The sequence below is a fragment of the Bombus pyrosoma genome, linkage group LG2, assembly GCF_014825855.1.
Source record: "Bombus pyrosoma isolate SC7728 linkage group LG2, ASM1482585v1, whole genome shotgun sequence".
Classification (NCBI taxonomy): Eukaryota; Metazoa; Arthropoda; class Insecta; order Hymenoptera; family Apidae; genus Bombus; species Bombus pyrosoma.
The window spans coordinates 8,324,248-8,346,727 of record NC_057771.1 but is presented as its reverse complement, the minus strand read 5'-3'; the positions used below and the strand labels follow the sequence as shown (position 1 = coordinate 8,346,727).

At 36.2% G+C, this 22,480-nt stretch overlaps 2 protein-coding genes across 2 annotated transcripts in view; both read right to left on the bottom strand.

The window, feature by feature from the left end:
- LOC122574879 overlaps nt 1–17,435 on the bottom strand; it is a 25,672-nt gene extending 8,237 nt beyond the window's left edge. Inside the window, exon 1 of the mRNA XM_043743079.1 lies at nt 17,095–17,435. The gene's annotated coding sequence lies outside the window, so the exon portion shown is untranslated. The remainder of the gene's footprint in view (nt 1–17,094) is intronic.
- LOC122573719 lies at nt 16,280–22,480 on the bottom strand. Its single transcript, XM_043740483.1, is given in 10 exon segments — nt 16,280–16,563; nt 17,121–17,265; nt 17,577–17,645; nt 17,751–17,816; nt 17,884–18,003; nt 18,109–18,177; nt 18,243–18,311; nt 18,706–18,993; nt 19,067–19,123; nt 20,031–22,480. Coding segments are annotated over 10 exon segments (2,928 nt in total). The 5' UTR covers nt 21,792–22,480.

The window sequence follows — 22,480 nt, the reverse complement described above, 5'->3', positions numbered from 1 at the left end:
AAATCTCACAGTCGCTGCACGAGAACAAAATGGAATTGTCGGTCGCAAGTGTAACCGAAATAACTTTGGCACCTCCGTCATCCCCTGTTGCATCAGAATTTAAAAAGCTAAAAATTAATCGTCCTTCCACAATGGGGAAGGTTCCCATTTAAGGACACGTTCTTCTGCCTATTCAACATTTTATACTATGTATAATAATTGCGTTTTTATCGGTAACGCTTGAAGATAAGCGTCAGGATCCCGATAAGGAGATCGATGTTTAGAAAGGAAACAGCGTTTCGTCATTGACAGACCTCGTTCCGCGAATGAAACGCGAAAGATAAAACGGTAATACGTTATCCTAGCGATTCGTCACGAGATGCAAATCGTCCTCGGATGAGAAAGAGGCTACGATCTAAAGTCGTTTTGACAACGGCGGGCAAAGGTTTTAGTTGGTTAAGTAGTACGAGCCGTTATGTGGTCAGACGGTCGTTCATCTTCGTTTCTCGTCGCGTGGTGCCACACAGCGCTTGGATGCGTAAACGCGTGAGGTATTTTAAACGCGGCCAGACTTGGTAACTTTCCAAGCAGCTAGTGAGAGAGGGAGAACAGAGCGGAGAAAGGATTAAAGAGAAACAAAGTGTGAATGAGTGTTAGAAAAGAGGCCTCTGGTGTGGTCGAGCGTGGACGATATGACGAAGTCTAAAAATCGGTCAAATGTTAGAGTTCGCAGGTTCAGATGATCGAAATATGTAATTTGCGGTCTTCTTGGAACCAGAGGATTTAGAATTTCGTTCACAGGCGTAAGATGTGTTATTTACGTAAACTGTAACTCAGAGCAATTTCCTTTGCGGTGCAATTTGAAAAAATAAATCGTTGAGTAATTCACCGGCGAGTTACAAAACTAGAGCTTTTAAGATAAATAAGTTAAAAATGAACTGTAACTAGACTGTGAACGTTTATGCATTTACGAGGAATTTAATGATACAGGGATACACGAAATGTAGATCACGCAAAAATATATATATATACCGTGGAAGAGAATCGTTATCGTATTTACTCGGTTGTATTCTAAAATATTCTTTTTTCATTCATTGTTGAATTACTAACGACGATGGACATTGATTTCTAAGAAACTGACCAATGTGTATTCATAATATGGCTATAATTGCGACTAGGTTAATTAATAGATTCTAATTAACATTTTACTTTACAATTCTACTGTATCACTTGCATCTACGATATAAAAAAAACTTCCTAAAGGGGAAGAAAGACAACGAGGATGGAACCCATCGAAAAAATCGGAAGGTATGCATTTGGGTAAAGTATTTGGGACGTATCGTTTGACCAATAATGAAAGTCGATAGTCTTGACGAAAGTAACGGATCGCGCACCTTCCGAGAACAAGCAAGACGTTTTTTTAGCCGGTTCCGAAGAAAGGTAACCCGAGACAGGACGAAGTGCTCATCTGGTGCCGGAGATAGCGGTTCTTGCGCAACGACTGGACCTCTAAAAGAAAGCGGATGTTCCGGCACCTCTCATTCCACGTCAGTTACTTGACCACGACAGATTCGTGTTTGCATTCGATGACTCTCCTTGTGCAACATACTTTAAGAGACAGGAACAATAAACTCCTTTGAAACGCTAAATTTGTTTCGTTCTCTAGTATCGTATAAATTCATCTACAACACGCACTTACTGTGCAAGTGATTTTCGTGACGAGAAAAGTGGTAAGCAACTTTCTAGTTGAAGAGCTGCAAACGCTAGAACTTTTTCCATCTAATGTAACGCATTCATCTAACGTTCGTTATAGAACCACTCGATCGATTACTTACGTATCTGGATCACCTCGAACGCGGGTTTAACGATCGTCAGAGTTCACTGAGTATATCGTAACGGTTCAACCAGGTGATTTCGATGATTTTCACATTATTTGATGGATATATCGCTCGATAGATCAATTATCAGGATCCGGAGTAACTGGTTTCGCGAATGGCGACAAAGTTGCACTCACTGTCGAGTAAACGGTCTCTAGAAAAACCACAAAAAGTCGAAAAGTGTAAATATCATTTGGCGACTAGGTTGGTCGAAACTTTCGATAACAGACTGGTAGTTTCAGATGAAGAAAAACGATTTTTAACAACAACTATGGTACAACTAGGTTCCGCCGCACGTGCCTTCTTCAGTGATGTTCTCTAATGGTTCTCAACTGTCTCTGTCAATATTCACCACAAAATTCACTACGATGGCATACACTATTTCTTCTCTATCTTCGCTCTTTTCTCATAATCGGTATTTCAGACGGTAGCCGCGGGAAAACTCGATGTTTTTGGATACCTGCGTATCCCGAGACGTTTTATTCGCGGCGCTACAGAGCGGGTCAGTATCGATACGTCGAAGCTCGATACGCGACGCCTCCGATGCCGGGATAGAGGCGAAGAGCCAGCCGCCACGAAGGAAAGTTGTAACGGGGAAATTGGTCGAATGAAACGCCCGCTACTCTATCGCTGGCGACGAAGGTGGGCGAAATTTATGGCGTAATTCTAGCACCGCGTGACTTAATTAGTTCGAATCGTTTTTTCCTCCGCTACCGGCATTTCTCCATAACGATTGACGTACTTTGCTATTAAAGAAATCTATGTCATATCACAGGTTGTTATGATAAATTAAAAAATGCAAAAATCCAGACAGTAAATAATATACAAAAGTAGATATATGAAATATCCAAAGTGGAGTACTCGTCGTAAGTTTTAATAGGCGAAACAAATTGCTAGGTAAATTCCATTTATTTATTTATTTCTCCCTCCCCAAAAAATATATAAAATTACATACAAATCCACAATCTGCTCAGTGTGTCTCTCCGATGATCTCATTTACAGAAGAGACATAATTGACAATATCATTGATTAGCTCGTCACCGGTCTGTGAAAATTATACCGCGGATGTTTATGTATTTATGAAAAATTCAAGAATGCGTAAACACGTAGAAAATATCGAAAGCAAATTACCTCTTATAAGATATCTATTTGAAGTCCCATTTCATTAGTGTCGACAAAAATGCTAATTTGCATAAACGTCCGCAGTCTAGTGATGATACAGGGGAAAGAGAAGAATCCTAATTGCATTATGAGTCACGAGCATTTTCTATTGTTCGAGAACACACGGACGAATATTTGTAGGAAATCATCAGCCTCTTAATGGGCTATACTACAATGCAAGGTAACGAACCGACCATGTAATGATTTGATTAATTGCATGATGTACTCTAACCCACTTTCTCGTATTTCGGAGGAAAGTTACTGTTTCTCCGCATTATCGAAACTCTACCGCAAACATTGGCGAACGTGCTGAATAAGACCTAAATCATCGGATGATTTACTATCAATCAGGATCTTCCGGCGGGATGATCGAGCTGCTGATCGGGTCGAAAGTGTACGATACTTTCGCTGTCGAGAATTCGCACGGTCACGACAGAGACCGCGACGTGGTCCATCCTAGAGTTTCTTCCTCGCTAGCCAGGCTGAATTGCGTTTACGTAACGCTACCTGTGTCTACGTATGTTACATGTATCCATTTACCAACCTCAGTTCGTCTATAATGGCTTCACGTGACCATGTACGTGTTTGTATTTGCAGCGATGGGTCATAGGAACGTTCGATGTTCCTATAGAAAATCTCGGGTCATTGTGTTTCATTGTATGGAGTTATGTCAGGTATGTTTTACCTTCTGCGCTCTAGTGACGCAATTAGAAATGCATCGATGACATGACAATTTTTATTTGCTTTTATTCCTACAGATAAAAAATGAGAAAAGGAAGGAGGTCGTTGTATAAATAAATTCGTATGTTTCCATTCGCAAGGGATTAGGTGATTTTGAGAGAAGCTGCGGAGCTATCCAATTTCACAAAATTTCCAAACACATTTTTACAGTGAAATTTCATTTATTTGAATGGAATTTTAACGAGTGCTTGACTTATACTCTAATATATTTTTATTAGTGATTTATTTATTCACTTTAACAACGAAATAAGTAAATCTGCAACTCCTAAATAGACTTTGTACGCTTCCTTTAATACAATTCCGAAGATCTTAAACACTAACATTTATAGATAGCTAATGAACAGCGAGAAATTCAAGTACAAGTCTGCTACATATTGCTAAACATATTGCATAAGGTTGTGCTTAGATCTGTTCTATATTTTTAAATTTAATACACAAAACTAAGCTTTTAACACTTTCTACCAATTAAGGATTATGTTTTCCGTGTTAGAAAAAGAATTACTTTCTTTTGCCTCTTGCGCTCTGTTTTCACTTCGTTATGTTAACGACGCAGAATTGTATATCATTATAATTACAAAACACATATTACATATCCGACAAATAGTTGTGCGGTTAGATTGAAAACAATACGAGGATCAGAAGGTTAGATGAATCCATTTATTTCAACGTGAAATGCTTTTATTACGTGAATGAAAAATTACAGTCAAAGGATCAACGAATCCTCGTTATGCGATCCAACATTTTCTCATTTTCATCGTCAATATCCATTGAATGATTCCACTAAGGCGCGTGTAATTTACAACCATTTAAAACTACAAAATTTAATACTTTATATTGATATACTTAAAAAGAGCCTTTTTGTTTTTCAAAAATAAATTAAATTTTCCAGCGTTTTTAATCTTCACGTAACAGTTGAAGTTAACAGTTAACTTTTTAAAAGTTGAACAGCAGTTCTGTTTCCACATAAAACACTACAAAGATTACTCAACGGATGTTGCAGATCAGAAGAAAAGGATTAATTTGTCAGACAGCGCTACACGAACTGTGTGATTCTCTGATGTTCCTGAACTTTTGCTGTATTCGAAACTGTGGATCAAGAAATTTATAGCGCCTTGTAGCGATCGTTAAGTATATGCGTATCAGTCCGCAACACGAATAAATACATATACCGTCTCTACTTTCTCCGCTCGACCACGGAACTTCCTACATCGGCGCTATATTCAACAAGTCAACCATACGTTTATAAACACCACTCCAGCCATAATACCGGTTTACGCGAATTACATCGATTCCATAATTTACTTTTGCAAAACAACAAAGCGTTACGATATTGGTACGAGTTCCTTCCCGACCAGAGAAAGTTCTTAATTTTCGTCGTCCCTCTGAAAACTCAATCTTATCGCGGCTTTCATAATGATAAAACGCGTGGCACAGGTACGAATTATTCACGAGAAAGGCGTAACGTTGATCGAGATCGTGCTACGCAGGTATTTTTCCTAACAAATAAAATATCACAAGACTGCAATGAAGTCATAGAAATTTACGTCTGTATGTATGTACATATTTATTTATTCGCGTATTAAGTTCGTTAGAACGTGAATTCGTGCGAGTATGCATCCACGCAACCATGGCCTAAAACGCTATATGATTTTACTTTCAAAGAGAGCCTGGAAGAAAAACCGATCTTCTTGCATTGATTGCCAAGGAAGATCTCCATCGATAAAATTCCACGTGTCGAGATTGCGTGCGATTACACGATGCAACTCTCTATGCCGCTACATGAGCCATGTAACAAAGTGGATACACTTGTTCTGAGTCGCGTTTCGCAACCTGGACTTGCAATTAGTATCCTCTGAAGGCTTTTCTATCGAGAACAATTTCCAACGGCGGAGATTACTGCAACGCAGCTTCCATGTTAATTAGAAAGTTCAGAAATGGTCGAATAATCTGAAGAATCAACGACGATGGGGTAATATTACTTTACAGGATATTTTTATTTGTTATCATCGGATAAATTGTAATTGTACTTTTCGTGATGAATTCGATCAGTTTGCCACTATCACGCGAGATTTTTTGTAGTGATATTTAGTAACGTGTAATTTCTTACAATTACAAAGTGTAGGATACTAACAGAGTTGTGATAACTGATGATTTATTAGTTAAACTTGATGGCTGCCTTTAAACTATAACGTTATTATTATTATTATTAAAAAACATATATATAAAAAATACATGTATTATTAAAACAAAGATTATTTTTAGATTCTTTGAGCTATAAAATTGGTTACGAAGGTCTTTTACATAGACACAAAAAGAAACCTCTGATGTAATGCAGCCAGTGATATTTGAATAACAAATGTACATAGAAGTATACCTTTGTATGTGCCAAATAGGAAAGTATATTATTACCATGATTTTAATAGGTAATTTATACTTATGAGCGATAGTATATCTTATGGTTTGAAATATAAAAGGTGTACAGTAAATAATTCCCATTTCCTCACGATCAAGTAACACACGTCACTTTCTCTCGAAGTACAATGGAAGAGCACTACGAGAACAATTCGATAAGCTTCGATGTGTCGTCGTAACAATTCTATTCCTCAGTTACGCAAACCCTTTTATAACTCGTTTGTGTAATTGTTACGTACACAGGGACTAACAAGTGGATCGCTTGAGTCTCTTCCACGAAACGAAAACATCTGTCCTAGAAGAAAGTAAAAGTACCAAAGAACAGGATCGCACTTTATTTATCGCCAGATTCAATTCGTTCGGTTTAGAAGATCTTTCCATGGCGCGTTCACTCATCAACAGTTCAAGCTTCGTATTGTTCGACCACGAATTAGTCGACACGTAATAATGCGCGAAATAGGAAGCTGGACCGCGACAGGAGAGCAGACTCGAGAGTAAAAGTATTTCCAATCATGTTGTTGCGTAACGCGAAAACTTGTGAAATTTCCGCATGAAAGAGTACACAGTCCAAGACCTTAAACTTTGCGGCTGCTGATTAGGTTTCACCTTCTCGAGAAGAAATCGCCGAGCAAACGTGATTAGGGGAGGTGTTTCAATTAAAAAGTTCATCAAACCATTGAGACGTTTTTCTTTATTTTTTCTTAGTATGTAAATGGCTACGCAAGTATTCGAACAGTGAGCTCTCGACAAAAGATTAATCGATCGTCATAAGTGCAAACAATTTTATTAACAACTTTATATACGTGATTATTGATCATTGCAACGAATAGAGTTTACGCTTTCATCTCGTTCTGTGTTGAAATCATTGTCATTGAGAAACTCATGGACTATTGTATTAGAATGTCGTTAATTACAGATGCATATTATATGAATCGATGTTGAGAAAACCGTCATTAACTTTAAATTGATGCAGTGAATCATAATTATATTTCATTACGTATTCTATCACAATCTATTCTTAATGCAATAAAACGTCTATAAATTAATCGCATATCTGCATTTAAATTAACATCAATGAAAAATATTAAAAAAATGTATCCTACTTACTATGGGTATATAAAAGTATATCTTGGAAAATTTTACTCATGACAAGGATTCGTCGCTCATAAAACGATGTTCTTTGATTCTGTGTCATCGAAGGACGCAACGAAGGCCGCGAACTTTGTCTTTGTGACCTAGTTATTGGGCAGGATTAAGGTCGAAGATCCATATGTTTATGAGTTGATCATTCATGATGTTTATTTAATTAGAGATGAAATTGATGTGGTGAAAGACGTTGTGAAAGAACTCTTTAGCACCTTCCACCATAGCCAGGTCGGCAATTAGCCTGGAAAAGAAAATCGTTTCAGCGTCAGATAATATTGTATTTAGTTGCCATTTTATGCAGAAGGAGAGTTTGAAAGATCGAAGGTAATTTACTATTAGATACACTATGCTATAAATATTAATAATATTATATCACAGTAATTAATTTATTATTACAGAAACTTATAGGTCACAAACTTATGTCATATGTCATATAGTTCTTTTCATCGTAAAACATTCCAATCGGGTAATGGTCCTGCAATTTACCACACTCAAATTCCATTTACAAATTGTAGAGAAAATATCTACCTTGTTAAATTATTTATATTCGTTCGCAATTACTATATTATTGGATTTGAGAAAGAAGTTTCAAAATATTCGCCAGAATGGTAAGATGAAGCATATTATGCAATAAAATATTACTAATTTAACGTTAACTTTGATATTAAAATTTATCCACACCTCTAAATGTTATTTTACATCTTATTAAAAGTAATAAATGCAAGATCAAAGTGATTCGAATTCGATTTCGGATTATACGAGAATATTTCGTATATTTTTGCATATTATATATATCTTTTACATTTTTAATCACTTAAATTTCTCATGCACAAAAATTCGCTTAATTATGATAAGTATAGCTAATAATTATTTCGTAACATTTTAATTAATATAAAAATTCTAATAAATTGCGTCAGGTTCAAAGTTCCAATTCTTAGATATGTTTTACGCAACTAATACTTATATCTACGTATAATGCCCGTGATAAGGTTTGCATCATCGAAAAAAAAAGGGCAGGACGTGTTTTCTCTTATTACCATAAAAACTATGATTTACCAGAATCACGTCAATACAAACTTGATTATATCGGTACAGGTATTTTGTCGCAGAATCCGGTTACAATGTTTCGAAATATTCAAGCAGACTGTATCGACCGGATCAATCTCTGTTCCGGTAGTCGATCTCGCAATTTCATCTAATAGCTTGCGCAAACATAATAGATGCCAATAGAGAAACATACTTAGATCTGGTGTAGGCCGCCTCGTTTTCGAACATAGTAAACCGAATTAATAGTAATGGATGCGAAGAGGCACAGTGTTTGTTGTACGAATCCTCGAAAAATATATTAAACAATATTTCGAAACGCAGTCAAAATTTACTTCTTTTTGTAGAAAGTCAGATATTGTTTTTATTTATTACAGCGTGTAACTCCTGCTTCTCTTCGAATTTAGTTCTCAAGATGTAACTATGATTTTGACTTCAATGAAGATCTACAATTTCTTTTTTATTATTTAATTTGTACTTTACAATTTGTCCAGATGGACATTTAATAAATTTGTCTAACTTAATCGTTAAATAACATGTGAATGGCTACCCGCAGCGGGATACCATCTTCGAGTTTGATTATTTTATTTCTTTAGTGAGATCAGTGAGTTATTTTCTTTTTAGTTTTCTTGAAGATCTACAATGACTACGAAAAATGTTTGATCAGGTTCTTCTATGTTTCATCGTCGTGATACCAACTTTTGTAGTAAAATTTTTAATCTTTTAAAAATGTATTATTAAATGCTACGAAATGTAATATACTCGAGCCTGAGTTGTATGAGTTGTACAGAGGCCGTATCAAGCAACTCTATGAACTAAAAAGTGCAGAAATGTGATGATGTGTTACGGTTGCCGTTTTTTATAATTTACCATTATTCATGGCATCATCTGCCGATTAATTCGTCTGTATTTATTTCCTGAGAATTGAATAATCGCGTAATTATACGCGTAAATATATGCAGATGTTATCAGTATATCCTATAAGTCAGGACCAGGTAAAGATGTCATATGAACATCATATAAAGGCTTCACGCTGAGAAGAAGAAATCTCAAGTTTTAACATTTCCGAAAAAGCGAAAATTTATGTTTCAATAAATAAACTTCAGAAGTCAGAATTTCTTATCTTCTCATAGATATTATATCGAAATAAAACATTTTATTCTTCAGCAGTCTCAATTTTTATTTCTAATTTTAAATAATATATATCATTTAACAGTAAAAAATGAATTTCATCAATTTTCTATAACTACTGTAAAGTTCAGAAAATTTTAATTCGAATTAATGCGACGTAATCGACGCGCAGAGGCATATGGAAGACCGGTAAACTGAAAATTTGTTAAAATTGACATCCCGCCGTTTTCTCGTGGACTGTAGTTAGGGTTGTACAAGTATTATGAACGAACCTACTGACAATACTAGATGTAAATATTCTTAATCTATTCAATCACTCTAATACCTCATTGCATAGTAACGCGTCTTTGTTACTGCTCGTGTCATATATTGTCTTTTTTGTTATAATTGCTTAATAACGTTTCCAATCACATATATCTATATGATATTTTCTACTTATCTTGACCTATAGCTTCTGACCTAACCTTTGACCGCAAAAAGATTGGCTTCTGGGCAATTAATATGTAAATGCTAAAACATAGATACAATGGTGTGCAAATACTGTTTATAGTCACCGCACTTATTTTCTATAGTTCTACTTGCAAGAAGCGGTCAAGGATCAAATGTTTCTGGAATTATTACGACACAACGCAATATACATATATTGTCGCGTTGAAAAATCTCGACTGTAAGCCGTACGTATTCATCGACACGACCCGAACGCAAAGAAACCGAAAGTCGAAAAACGGTTGACAGGTGCAAAGGTTCCTCTTGCTACCAATCCGATTTGTTCATCTCTTCCTTCGTTTTTCGAATACACGTGAATAGGAAAAGATAGAAAGGACTAGAGGTAAATAATATACAGAAAAGTTTCTCCACTGGCCAGCAATAAGATCGAAAGAAATTTCGCAAATACGGTTCGAGGGTCAACCGGTGTCCCATCGATGACGAAAAGTACAACTTTCTTTTGAGAATTGAGAGTGAACGGCCTTCCCTGTTGGCGACCATATTACATTATTATGCAAAAAAAAAAACCAGGAGAACCATTCAACCAGTTGTCTGTTTTATATACAGAATGTTTGATAAACTTTATTTTTTTAATTCTGCAATGCCTGTCCCTTAGTAACTTATGAATAATGAGATTTAAATATTCAGAAAAAACATGTGTTACATACAGTAGAATTCCACTTATCTAATTCCATCGTGAGAAAAGTTCATAAAACTGGAATTTATATGTATATGTGATAGTTATAACAAATGTAACACACGGGAAAAAGGGGGAACTGCAAGTTTTAACGTTTCCCAGAAAACGAATATTTATTTTTTCTATATATAGTATCATAACGTGAAAATAAAATTATTCTTCACATTATTTTGCATTATTCTCAATTTTCGAAGCATTCCCCTTTCTTGCACTGTTTTTATTTGACATTCCTCATTTTTTCGTCGTGGGTTGGATATCTTGTAACTACTGTGAAACACAGAAAATTTTAATTCACAGTGTGACATAGCCAATAATAAGAAACAAACGCAGGAGCATACGGAAAAGCTTTTAAAATTCGATGTTTTCCCCTTTTCCGGTGGACCCTTCGTATATTCGCTATGTGACTTTCAGTTTATAATTAAATTTTATCGTTAAAAAATAAGTATAAATGAGCGAGTTTAGGCTCAGACAATAATTAAATTAAATGGACAGGAATTCATTTAATCCACTAACAATTAAGTAATGAGAATCCACTAACGACTAAGTAATAAGATAATGTGAAAAACAGCGTCATTCACGTAAAATGTTGCAACATTCTGTTTCGTGAAGGTACAAAAGATCTATCAAGGATATATTACAGAAGTGCATTATACAGAGCACATGCAAAAACAGATGTTATATTTTATAAATAAAAAAAGTAGACCATCTCATAAATCCTTTGATCTCTTTGGCGAGAAGAAATACTAACGAGAACACGTATCATGAAAATACTATCCTTCGTTATTTTTTATAAAAGTAGATTTGATAATTGAAATTGAAAAAAGTTCAGAAGAATTATTTCTAGAAAAGGATCTATAAATCTGTGATAAATATGTATATCGATAAGAATGTATTTTCTAGCCAAACTACGTATTATGAAATTATTATTTATTTTATGAACATACAAACGATAGACCATTGAAAATAATAAAACGATATTATAAACAACATTCCAACAAAATTTCCAATTTACCCGCACACAATTCACTATTTTATATTATAAACACGTTTTCCAAAAACCTCTTCAATTGCAAGTGAAATGTTGCATTGACATAACGTTGATTCTCAATGAGTTAATCGGACCGAGTTAATTGAACTAAAACTTTATTACGGTATAAAAGAGGTTCTAGCGTATCAAGTTGCGTGTCGAGTAAATTTTCGAATATTCCTATAATCAATGGATACGTTATTGGCCATCGGATATCCCAGTTCATACAGCGTATAATGTACGACCATCGTCAAGTCTTCCGTGATCGTTTAGCATGGTCGGTAAACCCGTTGAACGAGAAAAGGAAAAATGAAATCGGGAAAAACGTTTCGATGTATATTAAAGTTCCTGTATATCATACAGTGTCCATTGAACGGTGCTACCGGAAATTCGACAGTTCCAGCGTGACTTTCACGGTCCGATAACGATATTGCCAAGTACACGAAACGGGTAATGCAAGTTGATCGTGGGTGGTGACACGAATGAACGGAAGAACGCGATCTTCCGCGTTCATTCATAGGTCAAACGGTGAAATGTACTTTCACCTTCCAACTCCGGAGCCAGCCTCGACCGTGAACGCGATTTTAAAGCATGCAACGAATTTTTAAACGACCATCTCTCTCTTTCCCTTTCTTTGAGATCTGATTGAAAGATCTCACGAAGTGTTCGAGCAAACAGCTAGCGTTTAAGTTGATAATAATCTCCTATTTAACGGTTGTTGAAACCATAGACGATCATTAAACTGCGGATGCTTATGTAAATTTGTATTTCTAAACGTGATTAAAGGAACGAGATATAAATAGAAAGATACGTGCTTCATTGTAACAAGTATGGGAAAGTTTTGCAGTATCAACGAAAATCAGTTTTAATTTAGTTCCATCGGTAAATATTAATATTGTACTTACATAAGCAAATTACTAATACAGTTATGCGTAATATATTTCACAGTCATGTTGTCTGCTTAATTTCTTATTATAACGTTCTCAAGCGTCAAACATCGAACAACCAAGTAATCGAATAATCTTTTCTGAATATGTTCATTGTCTTCGATTTATAACAATAAATTTTGAATAAAAACTATATTACACTCTATGCAAACTACACATTTTTGCAATACTAACAATTTACATATGCATAAAAATACGTTATCTAACCATCGTTCAATGGTTTACATCCTCGTAAAACGTACTGCAGTCGGTTTAGTAACGCGCCAGGTCAAAGTTTACCTAATAGATAGTTTTTTGACGAGTACATCGAGCACATATCGTAATCGACGAGTCGCGTTAGACCATTGATAATTTACAGCGTAGATACTATCAACGATAGGTACGTTTTCTGTACCTAAGAGTTATGAGATAGTTTCGAAATTTCACAAACTCATTTACATACATGTCACGCTCGATAACAAAAAGTTCGATTTTTCAACTTATTTTCCAGACACGTAACACCGTGTACGGATCGATGAATGATCGCCAGAGAATTGACGCCAGAACGTTCACTTTTAACGCGATCAACGCCATTAATAGCCAACGATTTATTGAACGCGCTATTAATTCGTCGCATCTCATTGATTTTATATGATCCGAGTGAAATCGAGGCGTTCAACCAATGATACATCTATTTACCGATTACTCCATGACGCTGTGTAATCGTATACGAACGACAGTATTACGGAATACGCGTTAACTCACAGAATAATAAACGTCTTTTTCTTCCTCTTTCTTTCTTTTCTCATTTGTCTCTTCTCATTTTCCCTGTTTTTCTCTCATCTTTTTATTACCGTCATACTTCTTATTGAGATATGTATAATGTTGTGTGCTAGACTAGATTGGTCGTGTAGTAGTGACACACGTATGTGAATACGAGTATGTGGAAGCATATGTGTGAGGAAAACAGATGAATGTAACTGTTCCGTTGGCAGTGTGGTATGGAAGATGGTGAGACGAAAAGAGTGCTGAGACGCGTGCAAATGTATATCGACGAAGATCTTAGAAATCGCTTATTAAATAAATGTAAAGCTATTTTAATATAAATTCTAAGTGTAATCTTAGTGTTCTTTTACTTTTATTTCGGCAATTAACATCCACAATTCTCAACACTTCTTTCATCTTTTCTCATTTTTTTTTTTTTTTTTTTTTTTGTAAGGAAAATGTAACGCGTTAAAATTGGGAATAATTCTATCGAAAATAAATATTTCTCTCGTTTAGTGACTATTTCTATTATACTCAAAATAAAATAGAACCCTGATTTTTTAATATACCGAAACAAAACGATCGATTATCGGAACGTCGATTGATGGAAACCTCGTAAATAGTTACGTTTGACAACAAAATGTTTTATAATACTCGGCTGTCCCTTTTTACAGCGACATAAGGCGATAAAAAGAACGATTGCCGGATTCCACGTACATACAGTTTTTAAAAAACTGCGAAACCTTTCATTAAAATTGAGAATGGAACGATGAAATGCAAGCATCTCGTGAATCATTTAATTGAACGGGTACCGTAGGTGGTGAGAGTAAATTTATAGGTTACCCTGTCCTTTTCAGGAGAAACAACAACCGTTACGTCATGTGCGAAACCACATCTGTCTTGTTCGAGAATGCAACGCCCAAATACGCTCAATCCCCTTTCCGAGTCACGTAATCCACCATCTCATTACACGTCATGCACTTCCACGTGTTCGTGGAATAAGTTGGTCACATATTTATCGACTTTTGTGGCAGAAGTATATTTGTTATATATAAAAGAGATTATCGAATGAAGCTTTTCTGTTAGAAATATTAAGAAACATATTTCCAAATATCTATGACCCTGAATAAATATATTTATATATATATAAATAATTGTTTGTATACATAGAAATATATTAAAAAACAAATACGCATCATCGATGCGTGTTATTAATGAACGTCATTTTAATGACTTGTATTCGGATATTATAGAATTTCTTTGTCCTAGTTTCATACGACGCAGGTGACGAAACCACCATTTTGCAATGTTTTAATAAACCTGCTAATTATCGAGCTGCTGCCTTATCACGATAACCCAATTTTTTTTAATGACAAGGTGGCAAATATAGATCGTGCAACAACTACGTACAAGCACAGGAATAATTTAAAAAGAATCGCTTACAAATAGGTAAGTAAGACATTTTGTCGACATTATCGTATTTAATTTACCAAACTAATATCAATACTAGTAACATTCACATGTTTGTAATTAATAGTGAAATAAATATATGAGAAAAATAGTGAAATTTTATTCGTTCTCTTCCTACTAAACTTGTTATTGCTATGCAGAGGTATTTATTAATCATTGTTATTAACAGTGTAATAGAACGACAAACGAAGATCAGTTTAGAAGATAATTTATATCTCTTTATCCTCAGTTTCCTGCGTTTCTGGGTTACAAATGCTTTCAACATTTTATGGAAAATATATACAAATGATAACATTTAAGATGTGAAATTTATGGTTGATATATTTTGCTATTTTCTACTTTCTCTCAAGTCACGCTGTTAAACCACGATTAGCTTCTCAAAACTTTGAACATTTTGATTCTTTCTGTATGTGCAATGATTTCGTGGAAAAGTTTGCAAAATATCGTCGTTATTGAAATATGCAAATGCATAATATGAAGGTTCTAGTACCGACAGTACAGTTTAATATAGACAGAAAAACAAAGCTTAAAATATAATAATTATGTATGTTCGATTGGAATAGAATGGCTTCAAATTAGGTCGAATCGAAAGTATCAGATCGATGACGTATTTTGCATCCTTGGATTATCACGAGCTCGAAATTAGTAATTAGCCTCGTATCTATATACAATATCAATTGCACGATCATTGCCGCAATTATACTAAATTCTTTAATAATAAAGCAATTAACAATCTTTTGTTGCTCGATTCTGAGACTTCCTGCGACTCTGTATGTGAACGACAGTTAATCGATTTCACGCTTAAGTTTCACGATATTAGACAAAATCAAAAGGCAGACGGAGCGCCAAAGAACTCACTTTTATTTCTCACATAAAAATAAATGATAAATCAGCATATCTAAACTAATTACGTATATCTTGAAGATACGTGTAACTTGTTTGAACGTTCCAAGGCAATTTCTATCGACGTTCGACTTTCTCTTTCGTTCAACCCTTCCAAAGGGACAAATTAAATTCGAAAAAAAATAAGAATTTCAATATACATATAAGACATTGAATAGTAAAGTATAATAAAATATAAAATACAGATATATTAATAATAAAGCACAAGATATAAAACATATAAAATAAAATCTAATTTATCATTTTCATACTATAGCAACGTATTCTCTAAAATCGGGAATCATTTCACGTTGTTCATGTACATAACTTTAAGTAATATGAAAGGTAATTCCCATCATCTATGGATGTCTTAAATTTCTCGTAAAAACCACATCAACTTAGAATTCTATCCATTTATCCACGAGTACTTTTACTTACAGACATTTCGGTAACCTGTTATTCCTTCGGCATAATCGCGATAGAAAATTATTACCTCGACAAGTAAGGGCGCCATAAAGATAATATGTATTATCATTTATAGTCTTATTAATCGTTGTGGTTTACTGGTAGTTATGCTAATAGTCTCGCTAAGAGGAACCGATGTACTGGATGGCGTGCCATATTTAGGGGGTGGGGCCGGACCGTAAGGTGCCGATACCGGTTCATTCGAGCTGTTCGACGAGGCGCCTAAAATAGTCGTAATAGCGTTCACTAACGAAGCAACCACTTTTAATATCGCGTTAAAGATGTCTTTGATCGATGAGCCGAGCAGATCAAGTGAGTTTGATGATGGTTTAGGCTGAAAAGTTCAGAAGCTCAGTCATAGAAAGCTAACAAGTATATTGCGGATGTTTATGCATTTATGGAAAATTTAACACATTAATCGACTGTCGTCGAAAAATGAAATGCCATTCTAATTATCTAATCGCTTATTAACGACTTCATTTAGCATCGTATTTAGCTTTGTGATTTTTTACGTTTGGAGGCAACGGTTTATAAAAATGTGCTTAGAGGGTTAAACGTCGTAAGATGCACATGATGTACGTAATATAGAAAAATATATAAAACATTGAAACATAAACGTACATTTTCACAATTTCCTAAAACAACGTTTGGTGGCAATATTTTCCTAAAATATTAGAACACGTAAAATCAAGTTCTCGTTACAATAAATAAAAGATCAAATGAGATTTCGTGTGGTTATTTGTCTCTTCGTGAAAATGTGAATCTTCATAAACATCCACAATCTACTAATAAAATCTCAGGAAATGTTTTTGACTCTGGGTTACAGGAGACAAGCGTAATGTACTGGCGAATAAGAAAGAAATAAAAGAACAAGGGAAAACTTACATAACCGTATGGACGAGGAGCACCATGGTCAGCACCATAGCTAGTGGGAGCTCCATAAGTGTCCTTGGCACCAATCGAACCACTGGAACCTGCACTGGTGCCTGCTATCGATCCAGCGACCACCGCTTTCACGAGACTCGCTAAATCTGATTTACCACCAGCTCCTGAATTCTATAAAAAATCCAACAACCAAAGGACTGTTAACGGGTGTTCGTTGATTATCATCAATTATTAATTAATATATTACAAAAGATTCGAAATTTTAAATTAAAATTGTATAATGGTCCATTATATCGATAAGATGCGAAAGCTTTTCGTTTAATATCTTTAGGTTGGCAGTTTTAGTGTTAAAAGGTTTGCAATTATTTCCAAGAGCTATCGAGAGGCAGTACACGATGGTATACATGAGACTGGTTTAATAGTGAAACGGTCGATTTATTAGAGAAGAACAAATTGTTGTTAACAGAAAAGTCAATGCGTACTTTGCTAAGACTAGAGACAACTCCGGCGATTAGGTTTGAGAGCACCGTCATCTTCCCAGGTCCGACCGGCTAGAAATAAATGGATATTTTATAAAATCAATATATCATTACTAAAGAACATAATACGATGGTAATAATAATAAAAAATATCGTAAATAAATAATATATATGTACTTCGAGCAAGGGACCCAATGAAGCCTTAATCAGATCACCAAAACTCGATCCACCTTGACCTGGAGCCTAAAATTCACATCAATTTGCCTTCTAATACGAAGAAACAAACACTTCCAAAAATTATCATATTTACGTTACTGATTTGACGACTCAATGGTACAGCCAATGGACCAATAATGGGCCCGATTAGCGGTGCGACTAATTGAAGAACCGGTGTCAAAATCGCAGCCGAATCTCTTTCGCCATTCTTACCCTAAAACAAACTTTATTTTTTACCTGACCTTACCTGCACTCTCAGTATTCCTTCTCATCCATTGCGTTTCTCTGCGAAAAATTTTACAGGAACTTGATAACTCACTTGACTAAGTTGCAACAAGATTGGAAGCAACAGTGCTGGGATATCGCTTCCTTCTGCTTCTCCATCTCCCTAAAAGCGCAAATTTTTTTTTTAAATAAACGAAACATTTCGAGACGATTCATTAGAATTCTTACTTCCGACAGGTCTTGAAGTATTGGAATTCCTACTTCGAGCAAATCGGCAATATCAGCGTCGGAGTCAGGCTGAAAAAATGAACAAATGTAGGATCCATGATAAATTCGATAATATTCATACAATTAGATCATCCAATAAGTTTGTATTGTTTATTTCCTTGTTATATATAGAAGCTTTATACTAATCTATCCAGCTTTTATATTATTGCCTCTTTCTTTAGATATCTTGGTTCTAATTTCTCACTATATACAAATCAAAATGTATATTATTCATTCATCTTTCCTTCCAAATGCCTTCTGTAGATTGAATTCGATCGTATAAAATTATTCATCTCGATCATTTACTACTTTGTGTTCTTAAAAGACACGGCGAAAAATATGAACATGGTACGAACTTATTAAACAACCTAATATGTTTAACGTTGTTTATTAATAATTTCGAAATCCTCGTCAAAGTTCTTACGTCGCTAAGATCTTCCAAAGCTGGTGCGACAAGCATAAGTAAATCGATGATAGTTTGTATGGGACCACCTTCTTCGTCGTCGTCATAGTCTTCATCTGACTCGCTTTGGTTAGAACTCTCTTTAGAGCCATTCTTGTTATCATTTTCTTCGTCGGATTCGATGCCATCGTTATCTTCGCCGCTATTTTCTTTACTTTTGTTACCTTCTTTCCCACCATCGTCCTCTTTGTTATCATCGTCCTCGTTGCTGCCGTTATCCTCTTTGCTTCCACTGTCGTCGTCATCGTCCTATCGATTAAAAGTTCTCGTAATAATAATATATCGCGATATGCTACACCATAGAAAATGAGATCGAACGTACCTCAACTTGTTGCGCCAAAGACGTCTGATTACGTCTTCCTTTCTGTTTGAGCGCAGACTGAAATAAACGAATCGACTTCAATAAGGTTCCGTTGATGCGTGTTCGTTGTTGTTTTCGGATAACACCGGTAACGTTGAGAACGCAAGCAAATTCACACGCGAGTTTTCACAACGATCTCTTGTTCGATAAATCCGAAGAAAATCAGACCAAAGAGAAATAAATATTTCCGTTGATTAGGTATATAAATAAATCGTTGATTAATTTATGATTTATATACAGACGATGGGGCGTGATGAATGGAAAAGAATTATTTTGCAGAAAATCAAATACGCACATATACCTCGTGGACTGTATGAAATCTATAAGTCGATTTCTCGTTAAACATGATACATTCATTTTCGCAATTCTTTTTCGAGTCATAAGTTGTATACGTGTTACATAATTATTTGTGTTATGTAACACCAACTTTCCATTTTATTTGCTTACCCATAAAGCCTCGAACAAATCCACATTATTTCGTTGATGCTCGTAATAAACAAGGCACATCGAGTAATTAACGCGTCCAATTACATTATCTACGCCATTGTCTCTAACGAATGCAACCTTATTAATTCACACTTTCATTTTATACAGTGTCAATTTATGCACATCTTTCACCCGCCTACTTCTAATAACTTTGAAGTTATACGATTCTTGCTATCTCATTTCTTCGCAAAGATAAGAATATAAATTATAAAGAAAAATATAAGAAACTAATCCGATACACCTTTACCGTTTGTTCTCCTTTTACATCTACGAAGCTAATGAACGCTTAAAGCCCACGACGTTTAAACGATAAACAATTCAAACTAACAGAAACGCACATTCTGCTTCTATTGGGAATTTTCACTTGTGTTCACTTTACATTATGCGCCATATCAACTGGTCAAACGTGTACGATACTTTTACTCTTCATTGAACTTACCGGTGGCTTCTGAGTAGGATAAAGTTGAGTTCTCTGAGACTGTGGAACCCTTTGACGCACTGGAACCTTCTGCGTAGTCGATGACGTCTGTTGATTCAACGGAGGCGGCGTAAGATTCGTCGACGGAGTATTATTTCTTCTGATCGCGACTATCGTCTTCAACAACTGACTAATCGGTGATGACTGACGCTTTCCTTCAGATTTTTGTTTCTTCGACTTGTCCTTCTTCGCGCCGTCCTTCTTCTTCTCTTGCTTCTTCCGCTCCTCCTTTTTAGAACTGTTCGTTGTTTCGTTCACTTCAATGCTATCATCGAATACAACGTGGATTTGTCCAGATTCGTTGGTCACAGTGTAATTCGTATCAAAATACGGTGGAAATTGATCAAGAGGATCTCTGGTTGGTATCGTGAAGTATTTGCCACCTTCGCTCTTCAACGTGGTCGTTTGTACAGGTTCTTCGTGGGTAAACGTAATCACCGCTTCGAAAGGAACTTTGAACAGCGGCTGTACAGAGCTTATGTTCCTCTGTTGAGATAGAAAATCAACGCCTTTCAATGGTATTTCGTCGTTGAAAACCAGAGGACTCCGCGTGGTGAACGTGATCTCATCCGCGATACCCAGGTTACTGGAAATATTCCTTTCGACTCCGTCGAAAAAGTATCTAGTAACAAAAGGATCGTTTGGGAACTTGATGTTGTCACTAGTCGTGGTCACAGGTAGATAAGTCCTCGCAGGAGGCGAAACTACGTTTGTATTTCGAATGACATCAGTAGGTCTCACGTCGATGCCAATAGCTGGTCCAAAGTCAGGAAATTGAGGGACAAACAGCTGTCGATCCGCGGATTTCAATAAATTCGTCGTGTCAAAGGCATCTTTGATGGTTGGCTCTTTGAATTTTGATCTAGGAATATTTATATTCGCTGTGATTTCTAGTGGACTTGGAACAGTGGTATCGGTGATCGCGAAGCTGTTAAACGTTGGTTGAAGTTGTCGATTGTTGTTAAATAAACTCTTCGTAGTCGCTCCGTTGATCGTAAACGATGGCAACTGTGCGGTAGCGTACACCTTATCGTTCGATAACTGAAGATTCCCATTTCTTTGAGGGCCTCTAACGTTCTCGGGTTGTCTACGATTCTCTAAAACTCTAACATTCTCAGGTTGTCTACCGTTTTCCAGAAGTCGAACGTTTCCAGGATGTCTACCATTCTCTACAATTCTTATGTTTTCCGTGTGTCTACCGTTCTCCAGAATTCTAACGGCTGCTGGAATTTTCGTTTTCTCAAAGTTCTCGGCGTATCTCGTGTTTTCGAAGCCCTTTGTGTTCGCATAATGTCGGATACCATTGACAGGTTTGATATTATCAAAATTTTGCAACGCCAAATTTTTACCGCTGCTCTGTGGTCTTACGCTTTCGAAACCTTTGCTGTTGTCGAAACCTCTGTTGCTCTCTGCAGCTTTGACATTTCCAGTAGGTTTCGACGGCGACTCTTTCACAGTGGTCAGAGTGATATTTATTCGAGACGCCATTAGACCCATAACGTACCTGGCCCATGCTACCAAGTCGTCCTTGGTCGCAATTTTCAGCGGTAACTGAATCTCCAGAATTTTTGGCACAGCGGAGAACCCGTTTCTCGCGTCGTTCGAAGCGTCTTCTGGCAAACGTTTCGACAACGGTGCGGCCATCGAAATCACCAGGTTTGCCGCTATAAGCGCCAGCATCGTATAGGACCCTGGTATTCTCCTCGACAACAGGAAAAACATCGTTATTGATCTTCTTTACGAGACAATTTATCAAACGATAAGGTATTAATTATTTTTAACAACACTGATACTTAATCGTTATTCAACGTCCACGCGAATTCATAGAACAAAAATCGACACCTGGACGTCATTTCTGCGCAACAGGCGCTCCTTCCATTTGACACAGAATCTATCGTTGCTTGATAAAATCGACAGCGTATTCCCACTAGGTATTGCACATCGTCGATCGTAACCGTTATCGGGCAAAGGGAAATTCGACGTAGAATCGCGACGTGAAAACTGATCGGAGACATGGAAAAGTGGATGTTTTATAGCGGGATGAGTAATTGGTCGCCCCTTTCCTTGCTGATCGTGGAAGCGTGCACTTTTTCCGTGCGCCGATCGGCATATTGGCATTTCTAATGACAGTGTACAACGCCGCGGCGAGTGCACTCACTTCCGTCGTTGCATCCGCAATTACAGGGGTGCAATTCCTCGTAGGAGGCGCGGTGCACGCGAAGTGCGGCCGACGACAGGCTTTCGCAACGCACGGGAACCGCCTAATCCGAAAAACGTGTGTAATGGATTCGAGGTATACAATTGGGACGTCGATTTACTAATATAACAACTTTATCTCTTAATGGGTGCTTCATGAAATCTCATGAAATCTCACGAAGTCTATACTTTACGGATGGTCTGTCCTTTGTTTC